General features: G+C 53.0%; 1 protein-coding gene across 1 annotated transcript in view; it reads left to right on the plus strand.

Moving 5' to 3' along the window:
* Window positions 1-12,417, plus strand: part of TRPM8 (transient receptor potential cation channel subfamily M member 8) — a 108,021-nt gene that overhangs the window by 42,704 nt on the left and 52,900 nt on the right. The window contains 4 exon segments of the mRNA XM_006909887.2: window positions 1,951-2,075; window positions 4,735-4,808; window positions 9,534-9,690; window positions 10,535-10,712. Of these exon segments, the coding sequence (XP_006909949.1) occupies window positions 1,959-2,075; window positions 4,735-4,808; window positions 9,534-9,690; window positions 10,535-10,712 (526 nt within the window). The 5' untranslated portion in view covers window positions 1,951-1,958.

The following is a 12,417-nucleotide window of genomic DNA, read 5'->3' on the forward strand; positions in this document are numbered from 1 at the left end:
GACCTCTTCTGACCTTTCCCCTCCGTCCTTGGTCCTGTGTCCCTTTTCCTAGTGGCCCAGCTTCTTTCACACTTAAGTCTTAACTTCTTAATGTGTATCGCTGATGGCTAACGGTGAACCTGGAATGCTCGTTCTGTGAGACGCTGTGAAGGTGCCTGGACACATAGTCAACCTGGATATCGACGGGCCTCCGAAAACCAGTGAGAAGCTAATAGCACGTGAAGGCGTTTGAGATGTCAGAACAAGGTGGCTTGCCGCTCGCCTCGCATGCTGCCCCATGTCTTGTTTAACTGATCAAAATGCAAAACGACGTTTCCCACTGAAGAGAAATGAGCGGTTTCTTCACTGCGAGGCTGATAGAACCGTTTCCGGACCGTTGGCGCCCTACTTAGAAGCACTTTGCTGCGCGGGGATCGTCGTGCAGACCTTGCAGGATTGATCTGTGGTTTTACAATAATGTATGTAAAGTACCAATTAATACTCTGTGCCTCTCTTTGAAATGCCTGGGGAGAGAAGTAAAGGAAGAGCTCACTGTTTTAAACAGCCTGGACCAACCGTTTCCAGGGAGGTGTAAAGAGGCTTCCTGTCTCTGAGGGGCAGGGGGTCAGAGGCTGGCCTGGACGGGGGAGTCAGGCCCACTGGGCCGAGGGGTCGGGAGCAGCGTGGCTGAGCGTGGGCCTTAGGCGTTTCCACATCAGGGGTCATAGAAGGCGATATGGAGCGTAGTCTGCCAACGGAAGGGAGATTCGGAGGGTGGGGATTGTTATTTACTCATTTAAATTATTCACTCAGTAAATATTTGTACAGCTCTACTCTGTGCGCTGTGCCAGGCCCTGGGAAATAAGTCCTGGGCAAGATCGTTCTGGTCCCTGGCTTCGGCGAGCCAACAGGGGCCAAATGCCTCGTGAAACGAAGCAGGGCAGTCGTGGCCGGGCAGAGACCAGAAGCTGCTGCAAAGACCAGGGCACCTCCCCGAAGAAGGGGTGCATCAGAGAGATGAGCAGGAGATGAGCAGATGGACAGGGCCTGGGGCGGAGGGCTCCAGCGGGTGACTGCAGACGGGAAACGGGGCCATCCGCGGCGGGCCTGGAAGGACAGGAACCAAGCGGGCCGGGGGCCACTGGAGAGGCTGGAGGGAGAGAAGGGGGTGGGACGGCCTCTCGGGTGTGGTCATGGGTGGCTGGGAGCTTTGTGCCAGAAGGAGACCTAGGGAGCCGGGACGTACAGGAAGGATGACGCTTTCGTTCTAGAAGTGTTGTGTTTACTGTGTTTGGGGACAGCGCGGGGCTGTGGAGTAGCCAGTGCCTGCAGCCTGGGGTAAGGTCTGCGTGGTGTTCGGGAGACAGGACTCCCGTGGTGAGATGGCAGCGGGGAGGGGGGTCTGGGCGTGGGAAGAGGCGTCCCCATGACAGGGTCGTGGGCTCCGAGCCTGGGAGGGACTTACCTGCATCCCCGGGGCCCGCGGGCGGCTGCAAGTCTCAGGGTGACCAGGAGCAGCCCACTGGCCCTGCTGCCACGGTCTGTCAAGGCCCTCCTCCCTCTTCACTTGCTGGGATCAGGGCCAGGAGTCCTCTCTCCCCGACCTGCTAGCTACAGTTCGTTCTGTAAGTTCCCTTGACTCTAAGTTCATTAACTCAGAAGTTGCTATTCGCACCTGCAGTGCAAGGCGGTCCGGGATGACATCCCACTGCCGAGAGGGGCAGCCGGGAGGGCACTGCCCCGGGTGTAAGGGACCAGGCAAGGTGCATGAAGGACAGAAACTCAAGCTGGGTCTCGGAGGAGGAGGAATGGGTCAGGGATCCGGTCTCCTCACTGCGGCTGGACGGGGCCTGGGCGTGCTGCGCGTGGCCGGGCGGGGAGGGCGGAGGGCGAGGGCTTCGTGATAAAGATTTCGGGGAAGTCCCGTTCCTGTCTGTAACTCAAACCGTCCCTGCCCCCGAATCTCCGCAGGAGAAGAGATGTCTTTCAAGGGCGCCAGGCTCAGCATGCGGAGCAGAAGGAACGGCACGCTGGACAGCACGCGGACCCTGTACTCCAGCATGTCGCGGAGCACGGACGTGTCCTACAGCGAGAGCGTGAGTCCGGGGCGCGCGCCCCAGCGCCGACGACCCGTCAGGCCGCGTCGCCTTGGCCGTTAGGATTGTTTGGGGACCAAGAGTCCTTCTTTAAAAAGATCATATCTTAGCGTGTGGTATTTTGTCCCGAGGGTTATTTTTGTTGAATGTAGAAGCATTTTTTTTTCTGTGTTGTTTTTCAAGCATTCCTTTTTCAAAGATTGTTTCTAGAACCTTAGATAAGCTGTTAAATAATGCATTTCTTAACTGAGTTTTCCGAACATGGAAACTCTGCACTGTTAACCTTCATTTCACTGTTTGGTGCTTGGCGTTCTTGCTTGCAGTCCCACTGGTTCGCCTCAGAAGTGATTCTTGATCGTGTCCTTCCCATGATCTCTAAGGCCGAGGTCTCACCATAGCTTCTAACTTGTTCCACAGGACGTGGGGACACACCGTCATTCCTTCCTGGATGAGCCGGGCTCGGGGGGTTGGGGGGTGGCGTGCCGACAGAAGGCACCCTCTTTGTGCCGGGTATGTGGGAGTTTTGCTTTGGCTGGTGGTTCCATGGGCTGACTTTGTGATACGTCAGTGAGCTGTAAAACCAAACAAACAGACAAGCAAGCAAAAACTCCCTCCCCCCTGCCCCGACTGTGTGTTTAAGAAGGCGCCGGCTCCCAAGCACTGTCTTGCTGTCCACTCCCTACACCAGGCACCTCGGCCCTGTGAGAAATAAGCAGGGGGCGAGGGACAGTGGTGGCCTCTCCAACGCTGTCCTCCGCCAGCCTTGAGTGATGGGAGACCCCTGGGAGGGCAGGAAGGCTTTTCTGGATCACAAGAGGACGCAGGCCTGGGTGCCTCGGGGGGTGGGGTACGGTCGAGACTGGGTCTTTCTCTTGTCGCACTCCCGTGAGCTCCCACGGCATCCCCAATTTCCTGCTCCCCTGCACCCACAAGCTGTGCATCTGCTGAGTTTTCGTTGTGTTATGTAGACTTAAAATTAGTTAGGAGTAGTAGGAAAAAAAAATATGAAGAACGAGCATCCTAGGTTTTCAAAATTTTTGCATTCCGATGAATGTAGAAATTATTTTTGCTTCCTACATCTTTATTGTCCACGGAAACGAATGTACAAGTGTAAATTTCCAGCCTAAGGAAGGGTAATCGAACGAGCATTCTCGTAAACGCCAGCCTAAGGATCGGAGCGTCACCAGGACTTCAGAAGCCTTCTGTGCGGTCCCTCTGCCTTGTGCGAGAGGCGACCACTACCCTGAGTCGCTCCCTGACCCTGCTTTTATTTATAAGGTCACGACTTGAATACATATCCCTAAACAGTACGGTTTAGTTTCGTCTGTTTCTGCTCTATGTGGAATTATACAATACGCGTTCCTCGGCGAGTTCTTGTTTTGCTCGCTTGTTTCTGAGATTCAGCATGTTGACAGGGGTAGCAATCGCCGATTCATTTCACAGCTGTGCATCCCCCATCATGTGTGTGTTTATCCAGCCAAAGGGGTGTGTGTGTGTGTGTGTGTGACTGTTTGGGTTTTCAGGTTTTGTGCTGAGGAGCATGCCACTCCGGACGTTCCTGGATGTGTGAGCTGGGGCTCCTGGAGATCGTGGCAAGTGAGTTTGGGCTGCCAGCGCCCCCTCCCCAGGGCGAGACGGCCCCCTGCAGCTGACGGCCCACCGCCAGGCATTCCGAGCTTGCAGGTCGTTGGGGACAACCCCCCTTTCTCTCCATGGAGGCCTTATTTCCAGGGATGTAACTTTACTCCCTAGAAATCGGGGACAGTGTTCTAGGCCGGTCCTCCTGATTTTCTCACCCCCGCGGTGGGCACCCCGTGGCCGTGGCCTTCGCCCACGATCGCGGTCATCGCGTTTGTAATTCTCCCAGCCTGGCGGCGTGCGGTGGGACGTCACTGTGCTTCCACTTCGGATCCGCCTCCGTGCTTCGCACACACGTGCGGGTTATTCGCGCGTCCTCTCTCATGCAGCGGCTTCTCCAGTCTTTTGCCGTTTCCTCGCGAGGGGATCTGTCTTATTCTTAGCGATTTATAGTTCTCTGTATATTCTGTTTACCAACTGTATGATTACTGTATGTTGCAAACATCTTCTCTCACTTTGAGGAGCGTTGGCAGTTTTGAAGTATTTTTCATCTGTCCCCAAATAGTTTGCTCCCGCCAATTAAAAGGGGAGCTTTTGGCTTACGAAATCTCTTGGCTGTTTGTCAGAATTAGGTCCCGGATATGCCAGACTGCCTTGCACGTGAGGGAGAAACACAACTGTGGATGGAGTTTGGGGAATATATCTTCTTTTGAAAAGCATGCATGAGAGGAAAGGAATCTGCAATAATACATTGTTTAGGCTAAACCATCCACAAACGCTTTAATTCCCCCCGTAGCCTAAGAGACAGAAAACTGTAATTTGTATGTGTGTAATGACATGTATTACAAGATAACTCCAAGTAATTTTCAGAAAAATTTGCATTTAGTTATAAAAATGTAAACAAATGCCTCTTAAAAACTAACTTTGTAGACTCTAAAAGTGTGAACGGATGTGGGTGCTATGAATTTGTGGTAGGTTCCTAACCCTTGGAAGGAGGTTTAGGACACATGTAGGATTCATCGGGAGCAGCAGCGGGTGAGAATAAATCAGTAACGTGTTGTCCGATTTTCTTTCTCCAAAGGACTTGGTGAATTTTATTCAAGCAAATTTTAAGAAACGGGAATGCGTCTTCTTTACCAAAGATTCTAAAGCCACGTAAGCAACGCTTTTCCCTCCGTTTTTGCTTCCGTGTTTGAAGATAAATTATTAACACCCATTACGACAAACAAACAGATGCTCGCTAGTTCATTATTAAAGCTGTTTGCATCTTGCAATTCTCAGAAATGGTGCTTGAGCAGGAAGAATCTGGCAAGTAGCTTGCACTTTGTCCCTAGAGTGGTCGCATTTTGTTTTACATTTTTAGCTTTGGCAATAGCTGGTAAAGGCGCTGAGAGTATCCCCAAAAGCCTGGGAGCCCTCCCCCGCACCCCCGAGTGGCTGCGGCGATGCATGCTGCCCTTTCATAGTGGTCAGCAGGCGTCGCCCAGCACGTGCACTTGTGCAATTTGACCGGCTCCTTTGTCAGGCCGTTGACCTTGGGCCTTCCCAGCCAAGCGGTGCTCATCTCCTGTGAGTCTCCTGTGTTTGGGAACATTGAGGCTGGGTTCCAAAAGCCCTGGGGAGCAGCCCCCAGCGGCGATGCCTGTGGGAGGTCCTCAGGATGATAGCTAAGGAGCAGGTGAGCAGTGACTGACTTCCGGTCGCCCCAGGACCGAATGAAACAATTTGCATTTAGCCCTCCCTTCCTCTCCTCTGGGCCCTCTCTGCCGCTCTCTTTCTCGGCTGGTGATAGAGGAATGCAGCTATGGATGAGCTTGTTGGACAGGTGCTGCTGCGGTTGGTTGGCAATGAACGCTCTGACCCTCTGTTGAGTGGAGGCAGTGAACCCAGGATAAGGACGGCCCGCGCCCAGCCTTGGCCGGGCTGCCTGCTCAGTGCATGACCTTGAGCCACGTGCTCTCTTCGGAACCGAATTCTCTTATTCTGAAATGCCGGCAAAGCGTATACCTCATGGGCTGTGGTAAGGATTCAGCGGGGTAACACGTACGATACCTGTCGGAGTGCCTCAGAGGATAAGAGCTCACGATAAAATATGTTTCCTTACTTCGTGGGAGATAGAAAATGAACATCAGAAACACTAAGACCCGCTTTTGTCATTGGTATGAATTTCCTTATCACGAGTCACCTGACAGTCTAAACTCCGTGGGTCAGCTGTTTACTCCCTGAATATTTCGCCGAGACATTCTGCTGTTAATCTCTTCGACTGGCAGAAAATACGGTTTGGATGCACATGTCACGCAGCAAGCATTTCCTGGACATCTGCCACGCCACGGGGACTTCGCGCGCCTGATTGCTAATTCTGCAGTTTCGCTGTAAGTTAGCGGCTGCTGTCTTGTTATCTGAGGTCACGTGGCCAGTGGGACATAGACGAGGGCTTGAACCCAGGTCTCCTGACTCCTCGGTTGTCGTGCTTTTTAACCAACCTTTTTAGGACCGGCACTGCCTCAGGCAAACTGAACCCACCCGTACCTCCTTAGCTGTGGGTAGCCAGTCCCATCGGCTTCTGTGAAAGGGGCGGTAATGGAAGCTCATGCCTGAAGGGCACAGCTACGTCAAGAGTTCAGTGTCACCAGGACCCTGTCTCTTTCTGCCTGTCGTTTCTGCCCTTCTCTGGTTGGGCAGCCTCTTCACAGTGTTAGCAAAACGATCACCGTATCTTTGACTTATGTGTTATCAACTTACTGTTTTACCCGTGGGAGAAGAGGGCTGATGGTCACAGCTCTTACTGGCCCGACCTGGGGTATGCATCCCTGTCTACGCTGATCCCTGGGCCGGGGAATGGCACGTGTTGATTGGCCAGGCGCGGGTGATGTGCCCACGTGGACCCCGTGATTCCTCCCAGGAAAATCCTGGTGCCCCTATGAGCAGAAGGGGAGGCAGGCGGGTCGAGACGGGGAAGCCTAGAGCCGACCTCCTCGCAGCGCTTTATTATAGATCGAGTCTGGCTCTGAGCAAAGGGAGGGGCAGTGCCGGGCCATCCCCACCCTCAGCAACACACGCAGGGGACAGGAGCGCCCCAGAACCTGCCAGGCCCCACCTCAGCACGGCCATGAGGTTGTAGGCCAGCGTCAGGACTCTGTCCTCTGCGAACTCCCCCGTATTTGTGATTTTTATCTCTCCGTAGAGGGAACACTCTTAATCCGAATTACCCGTCAGACGGGAATCCAGTGAAGTGACTGTTAAGACTGCCACCCGGCTTTGCTGCTGCTTGTCACGCTGGCTGACACTGGCTGCCCAGGACTCCCCACAGTGTCCCTGGGTTTGCCTCAGGTGCTGAGCCCAGAACACTCTTGTCTCTCCACTCTAAGCCTCGCGGATGTCTATTTCTTGGTGGCCACTGGAGACTATTGTCCTACCATCGCCCCCACTGCTGGTGCCCTTCAAGACACGGCTGCCCAGCTTAGGGGCCTCGCCTTCCTGGCCTCTTCTCCATTTGTCATCGGATGTGCAGTCTCCAGCAGGGCCCGCACCAAGGTGTCACTCATGGCAGAGAGCGAGTTTGTTTCTCATTATAAAATACCTTCGTCGCATGACTTCGGTGGTTACCCCAGGCTTCCGGAGCTTCAAAAAATCTCTTTCCCCACAACACAGCTGAAGCCAGTGGCTTCTAGGCAGTAAAATCTCGGCCACAGCTGGAATCCATCTGCTCCCGGAGCAGTCATAAAACTTGCCTACAAAGCAGCTAGCTTCTGCTCCTCTTGTATTTTTAGAAGCAGTCGCAGAGAAACACATCACTGTTATCATTATACGAAATGCAAATGTGACCTGCCATCACCGAGTGCTTTTAGAAGTCATTCTACATTTGGCCATCTTTCCAATAAGGTCATCGGTGAAGAAGACCTAGAGAATGCGGCCCTTCCCCGGGTCGTGACAGCTGTGTACGCACACGTAAGTCCATCTTCTGGAAGGCAAAAATACTTACTTTACAGAGATCATTGAGGAAGGATGAGGATCCAAACTATTTACAAGAAGACCAACCAATGTGTTCATTCACTCATTTATTTCTTCATCGTTACGAGGATATTTGCTGAAGTCCTTGTGTTCTAGGAACACAGAGCGAAAGATAAACAGAGTCCAGCCAGAAGCAAACCCTGCGGGTTTCCTGTTTGTACCTGCATTTGAGCCAGACCGTCCGGGAAGCCCTCGCTCCAGGGTCGTCGCGTATAGTCGTCTGGGTAGTGTTCTTCGCAGAGGTGCCGGGAGCCGGGGTGGGGGCGGGGGGAGGATCCTGTGTTCTCCCTGCACCCCGGCCAGGCCCACGCCTGCGAGAGGGGGCATCTCTGCTAGCGGGCTGGTGATCGCAGCGACTGTGTGCTTTATCGTGGCACCTGGGACCCCGGTAAGAGCGATGGAAGCACCGATCCTACTCGGGCTCCGGCCGCCGGGGTGACCTGGGGCTGTTTCGGGCGAATCAGGACATTCGCGGCACTGTCTGGGTCCCCTAGCCCTTTGCCCTCTCAGAAAAAGGAGCGCTCTAGCCCTGAGGCCAAACGCGTCTCTCACCTCTCTACTCCCCAGCCCCTCGGGACAGGACCCTGTGTTCTCCTCGCCCCTGGCCGTGGCCTCTTGAATTCTTAGCACCCTTCCGAACCTTGTCCAAAGACTGATGGGAGACAGAACAGGGAGAACCCGGTGGGCGGGACAGGTAGAAACCGCCAGGAGCGTGAGCCGCGCCTCGCTGGGAGAGTGGCTTTGGCTGCCTTAGAATTTTCTGTGGTCGTTCGGCTCTGGGGACCACGGCCCTCAGGATGCAGTCAGTCCAGCCCTGGCAGAGGAGCCCGGTTGTCATGGGCACGGTCTTAGATTTATTTGTTTACTGCGTTTTTGCTTTCTTTCTGTTGCCACTGCCTTTGCCATTCCTCGATTTGCATGTGCGGCACCACCATAACCCAGAGGCACTGGATTGGGCCTGCTCCATGTGCCAGGCCCGGCCGTATGCTTCGCGTCCTTTCCAGGCCCCTCGGCAAGCCCGAGAGGAGGGGGATCGTGCTAGGACAAACGGAGGTGTTTAGTTTGCCCCTCGCTGCACGCTGCCAGGTGTACTCGACTCTCACCAGCAGCTGGAGGGCCAGACGTCCCCTGGGTGCCCTGGAGCTCAGCCAAGGTCTGACTCCAAGCAGATTTTCAATTCCTATCTGTTGAACGATTGTAGCATCTTGGGAGGGAGAAGGGGAGGGGGCTCTACCACTTCCGGTGCATCTTTTCATCTGCTCCAAATTCATATCGCACACGTGCCACTTAACAATGAAATTCAGTTCTGTCGTACTTTTGATGGGAAGAAAGAATGTGCATTCATTGCACAATTCACCCTTGTCTGGTCCAGACTATTGAAAAGTCCCCCAGCAGCTGAGGTCCCATATAGAAAGGATGGGCTTTCTAAACTCTGGAATGCTTTGCGCCCCCACAGGGGGCCACCCATGGCAGGGGGCCTCCCTTGAGAAGAGCGTTACTGGCCCGGGGACACTGAGACCGCCCCGGGGGCCTGCACATTGTGAAGTCTCCAGATCCGTAAGACTCCACCCCAGAATAACCGCACGGCTGCTTATGCAGAGGCCAGACTCCTAGGGGCCGCGTCTGCTGTCCCTATGTCCTAGCTCTCGACACAGAGCCCGCTTGCTGGTGGGCGTACCGTAGACAACAGAGATAAAACACCAAGATCGTTTTTAAACAAGCAACCGGGATGATGAAAAGAGTCTGAAAATAAGACCTGACTGTCAGATCTCTTGGTGTGTTTACTTAAGCCAGCAATGCGTGGTTTATTCTAAACGCGTGAACTGAGTAGGTGAAGTGACATCTTTCTGTCAATGTCATCCCGCTCAGGGAGAGCGTGTGTAAGTGTGGCTACGCCCAGAGCCAGCACATCGCAGGCACCCAGGTCAACCAGAACGAGAAATGGAACTACAAGAAACACACCAAGGAATTTCCCACGGACGCCTTTGGGGACATTCAGTTTGAGACTCTGGGGAAGAAAGGGAAGGTAAGCGATGGTTTTCTACTTCACAGGCCAGTCTCTGTGCTGACACGACTCGGGCTTCCTTGAGATGCCTTAAATTGTCCAATAGCACGGAGGCAGGACAGATGGGCCGTCAGTCCAAAATCTACCGCAGAAAAAGGTCAACCTCGTAAAAGTATAAAAGCCGTGATCATATCATGTGCAGCTGGAAACTCGGCAGGCGATGACCAGCTTGTCACTCAGTGGCCTTTCTCCGCACACGGCAGGTGTTCGGGTAACTCCCGTGTCGACCCTCAGTGCTCCAAGAGGCCCCACGAACACTTCCGTGAATTGTCCCATTGAGTTTGGTGGATGGCATTCTTGAGAATGCATATGGCCCTGAATGAGGTGACATCTCCCTCCACACACCCACAGTGCAGGCTCTTACATGAGGTTTCACAAAGATGCTTCATGATTAGAAAGCGTGTCTCCTTAAATCCGCCTGTGTCCTGTCTCAGTGACAGAACCGGCTGCAGGTGGCCGGAAGCCTGGGCCTTGTCTCCCCAAGCCCTCCACTGAGTGTGTCCCCAGGATCTCTGCCCTAGGACGCCACCGCCATCCCCAGCCTCCCACCCGCCAGTCCTGTCCCTCCATCTGTGGTCAACACCACCACAGGAGGACCCCCTACAATGTAAATCCCACCTGTTTCTACTCCGCTGAAAACCCCTCATAGGTGCCCCAGTGCCTTTAGGATAAAGTCCCAAGCTCTCCAGCTGGTTTGGGGAGCCCTGTGGTGGCACCTGCAGGCCCCCAGCCTGCCGCCACCTCCACTGCCCCGCGGTCAGGAGCCGGCGTGCGGACTCTGATGCTCTCCCCTCCTTCCCCACAGTACCTCCGGTTGTCCTGTGACACGGACGCTGAAACCCTCTACGAGCTGCTGACCCAGCACTGGCACCTGAAAACGCCCAACCTGGTCATTTCTGTGACCGGCGGCACCAAAAACTTCGCCCTGAAGCCGCGCATGCGCAAGATCTTCAGCCGCCTGATCTACATCGCGCAGTCCAAGGGTGCGCAGGGTCCCTGCGGCGGGAGGTTGCCCCGGGTCGGCCCCTCCAGGCTGCGCAAAGGCGCGACCTGGACAGAACAAAGTTCTCTCGTGCAGAATCCAGATGCTCGGGAACTGGATGACTGAACATTGACTTCTAAAAAGCGAGACCCCCAAATGAACGGACAAACAGGGAGCCGAGCAGGTGGTGGATAATTTTATGTTTAGTTCTCTAAGGTTGTCATTTTTCTTATTTCTACTTATACAATTTTACGCAGAATATTCTGGCGAATCAAAAAGGGAAGTTTAATTTTGATATCGATGATGCAGCTTGCAAATCGTGCCTGGCAGGTCGTAAGCATCACCCAGGGGTTTGGTAGAGATCAAAGCGGGTAACCGTGGCTTCCTTACTTGAAACATATAGCTTTTCGTTTTGGGGCTTTTTAACATTTTATTATGAAAAATTTCAAACCTACAGAAGGGTTGTAAGAATACTACACAGAACACCTGTACACTTCACTTAGCCTTACCAACTGTTACGTGTCCCACATCTGTCTTTTCTCCATAAATATCCAATTACCAAATTGAGGGGAATCATTTCAGAGTCAGTTGCAGGCATCATGACCCTTAGCCCCCATCTACGTCAGCACGCACCTCCCAAGCACAGGGGCGTTCTCTCAAAGAACCCAGGATGATTTTCGAACCCAAGAAAGTGAACATTGACCAATACTGTTATGTAACAGACAGCCCCTATTTTAATTTTGACAATGATCCCAACAGTGTCCTTTAGAGCAGAAAGAAAAAATTTTTTCTTCATCTGGATTCTAATTCATTGAGCTTTTTATATCGAAGAAAAACCGAAACACTTTCTTTTATCTGGAATTGCTCTTAGCCTTTCTTCGTCTTTTGAGACATTTTTGAAGAGTGTAGCAAATTGGTTTTTCAGACTGTTCCTCCGTTTGAGCTTGACAGTGTTTCCAATGTCTTGAGGTTCAGTTTATCGAAGCCTAACATTTTCAAAATGTCCCTATTGACTGACAGAACTGGGGAAGCATGTCTTATGTTAGATATGAGTTTTTCCTTACTATCAAGAAGAAACTGCGAAGTGTTTTCCCCCCCATTAATTCTTCTCAATTTCACGATCAACCAGAGGAGGCACAGGAAGAAGGTAGTTACTCTGCTGTGAAACTGAGCAACTCAGCTTCCTTACTGCTAAATCCTGAACACTCCTTCATTCATTCAGCAAATACTTCTGAGATGCCTACTGTGTGTCAGGAATTGTCTTAGGTGTCGGGAATACAGCAGAACAAAATGGACAGAACCCCTGGCCTGGGAGATCCACTTAGATGAAGTGAGGGGCCAGAGCTGGGAAGTTAGCAGTCTCTTTGGCTCTGCGTTGGCCACGTGGAGTGCTAACGTCACTTCCGGCGGCCTCATTTTAAAGGAGTGGGGACACTGACTACGGAAATCTGTCTTAAGGAAGGAGATTGGGCGCCAAGGGGTGTCACATTCGCACCCAGTCAGAACTGGCTGACGAAAGTGGGTGTGAAACTTCTAAGGACCCTGTCGTGTTTACCTTAAAATACTGGAAGGACTTTGACAAGGGAGATGACCCAACTTGTTCCTCACTGCTGAGGACCGTGGTAACAGTAGAGGACTGAGATAAATGGAGGACGAAAGGACTTTAATGGTCGGGGGAGGGGCTGCCTCCAGCTTCTCAGCAGGCT

The sequence above is a fragment of the Pteropus alecto genome, unplaced genomic scaffold, assembly GCF_000325575.1.
Source record: "Pteropus alecto unplaced genomic scaffold, ASM32557v1 scaffold143, whole genome shotgun sequence".
Classification (NCBI taxonomy): domain Eukaryota; kingdom Metazoa; phylum Chordata; class Mammalia; order Chiroptera; family Pteropodidae; genus Pteropus; species Pteropus alecto.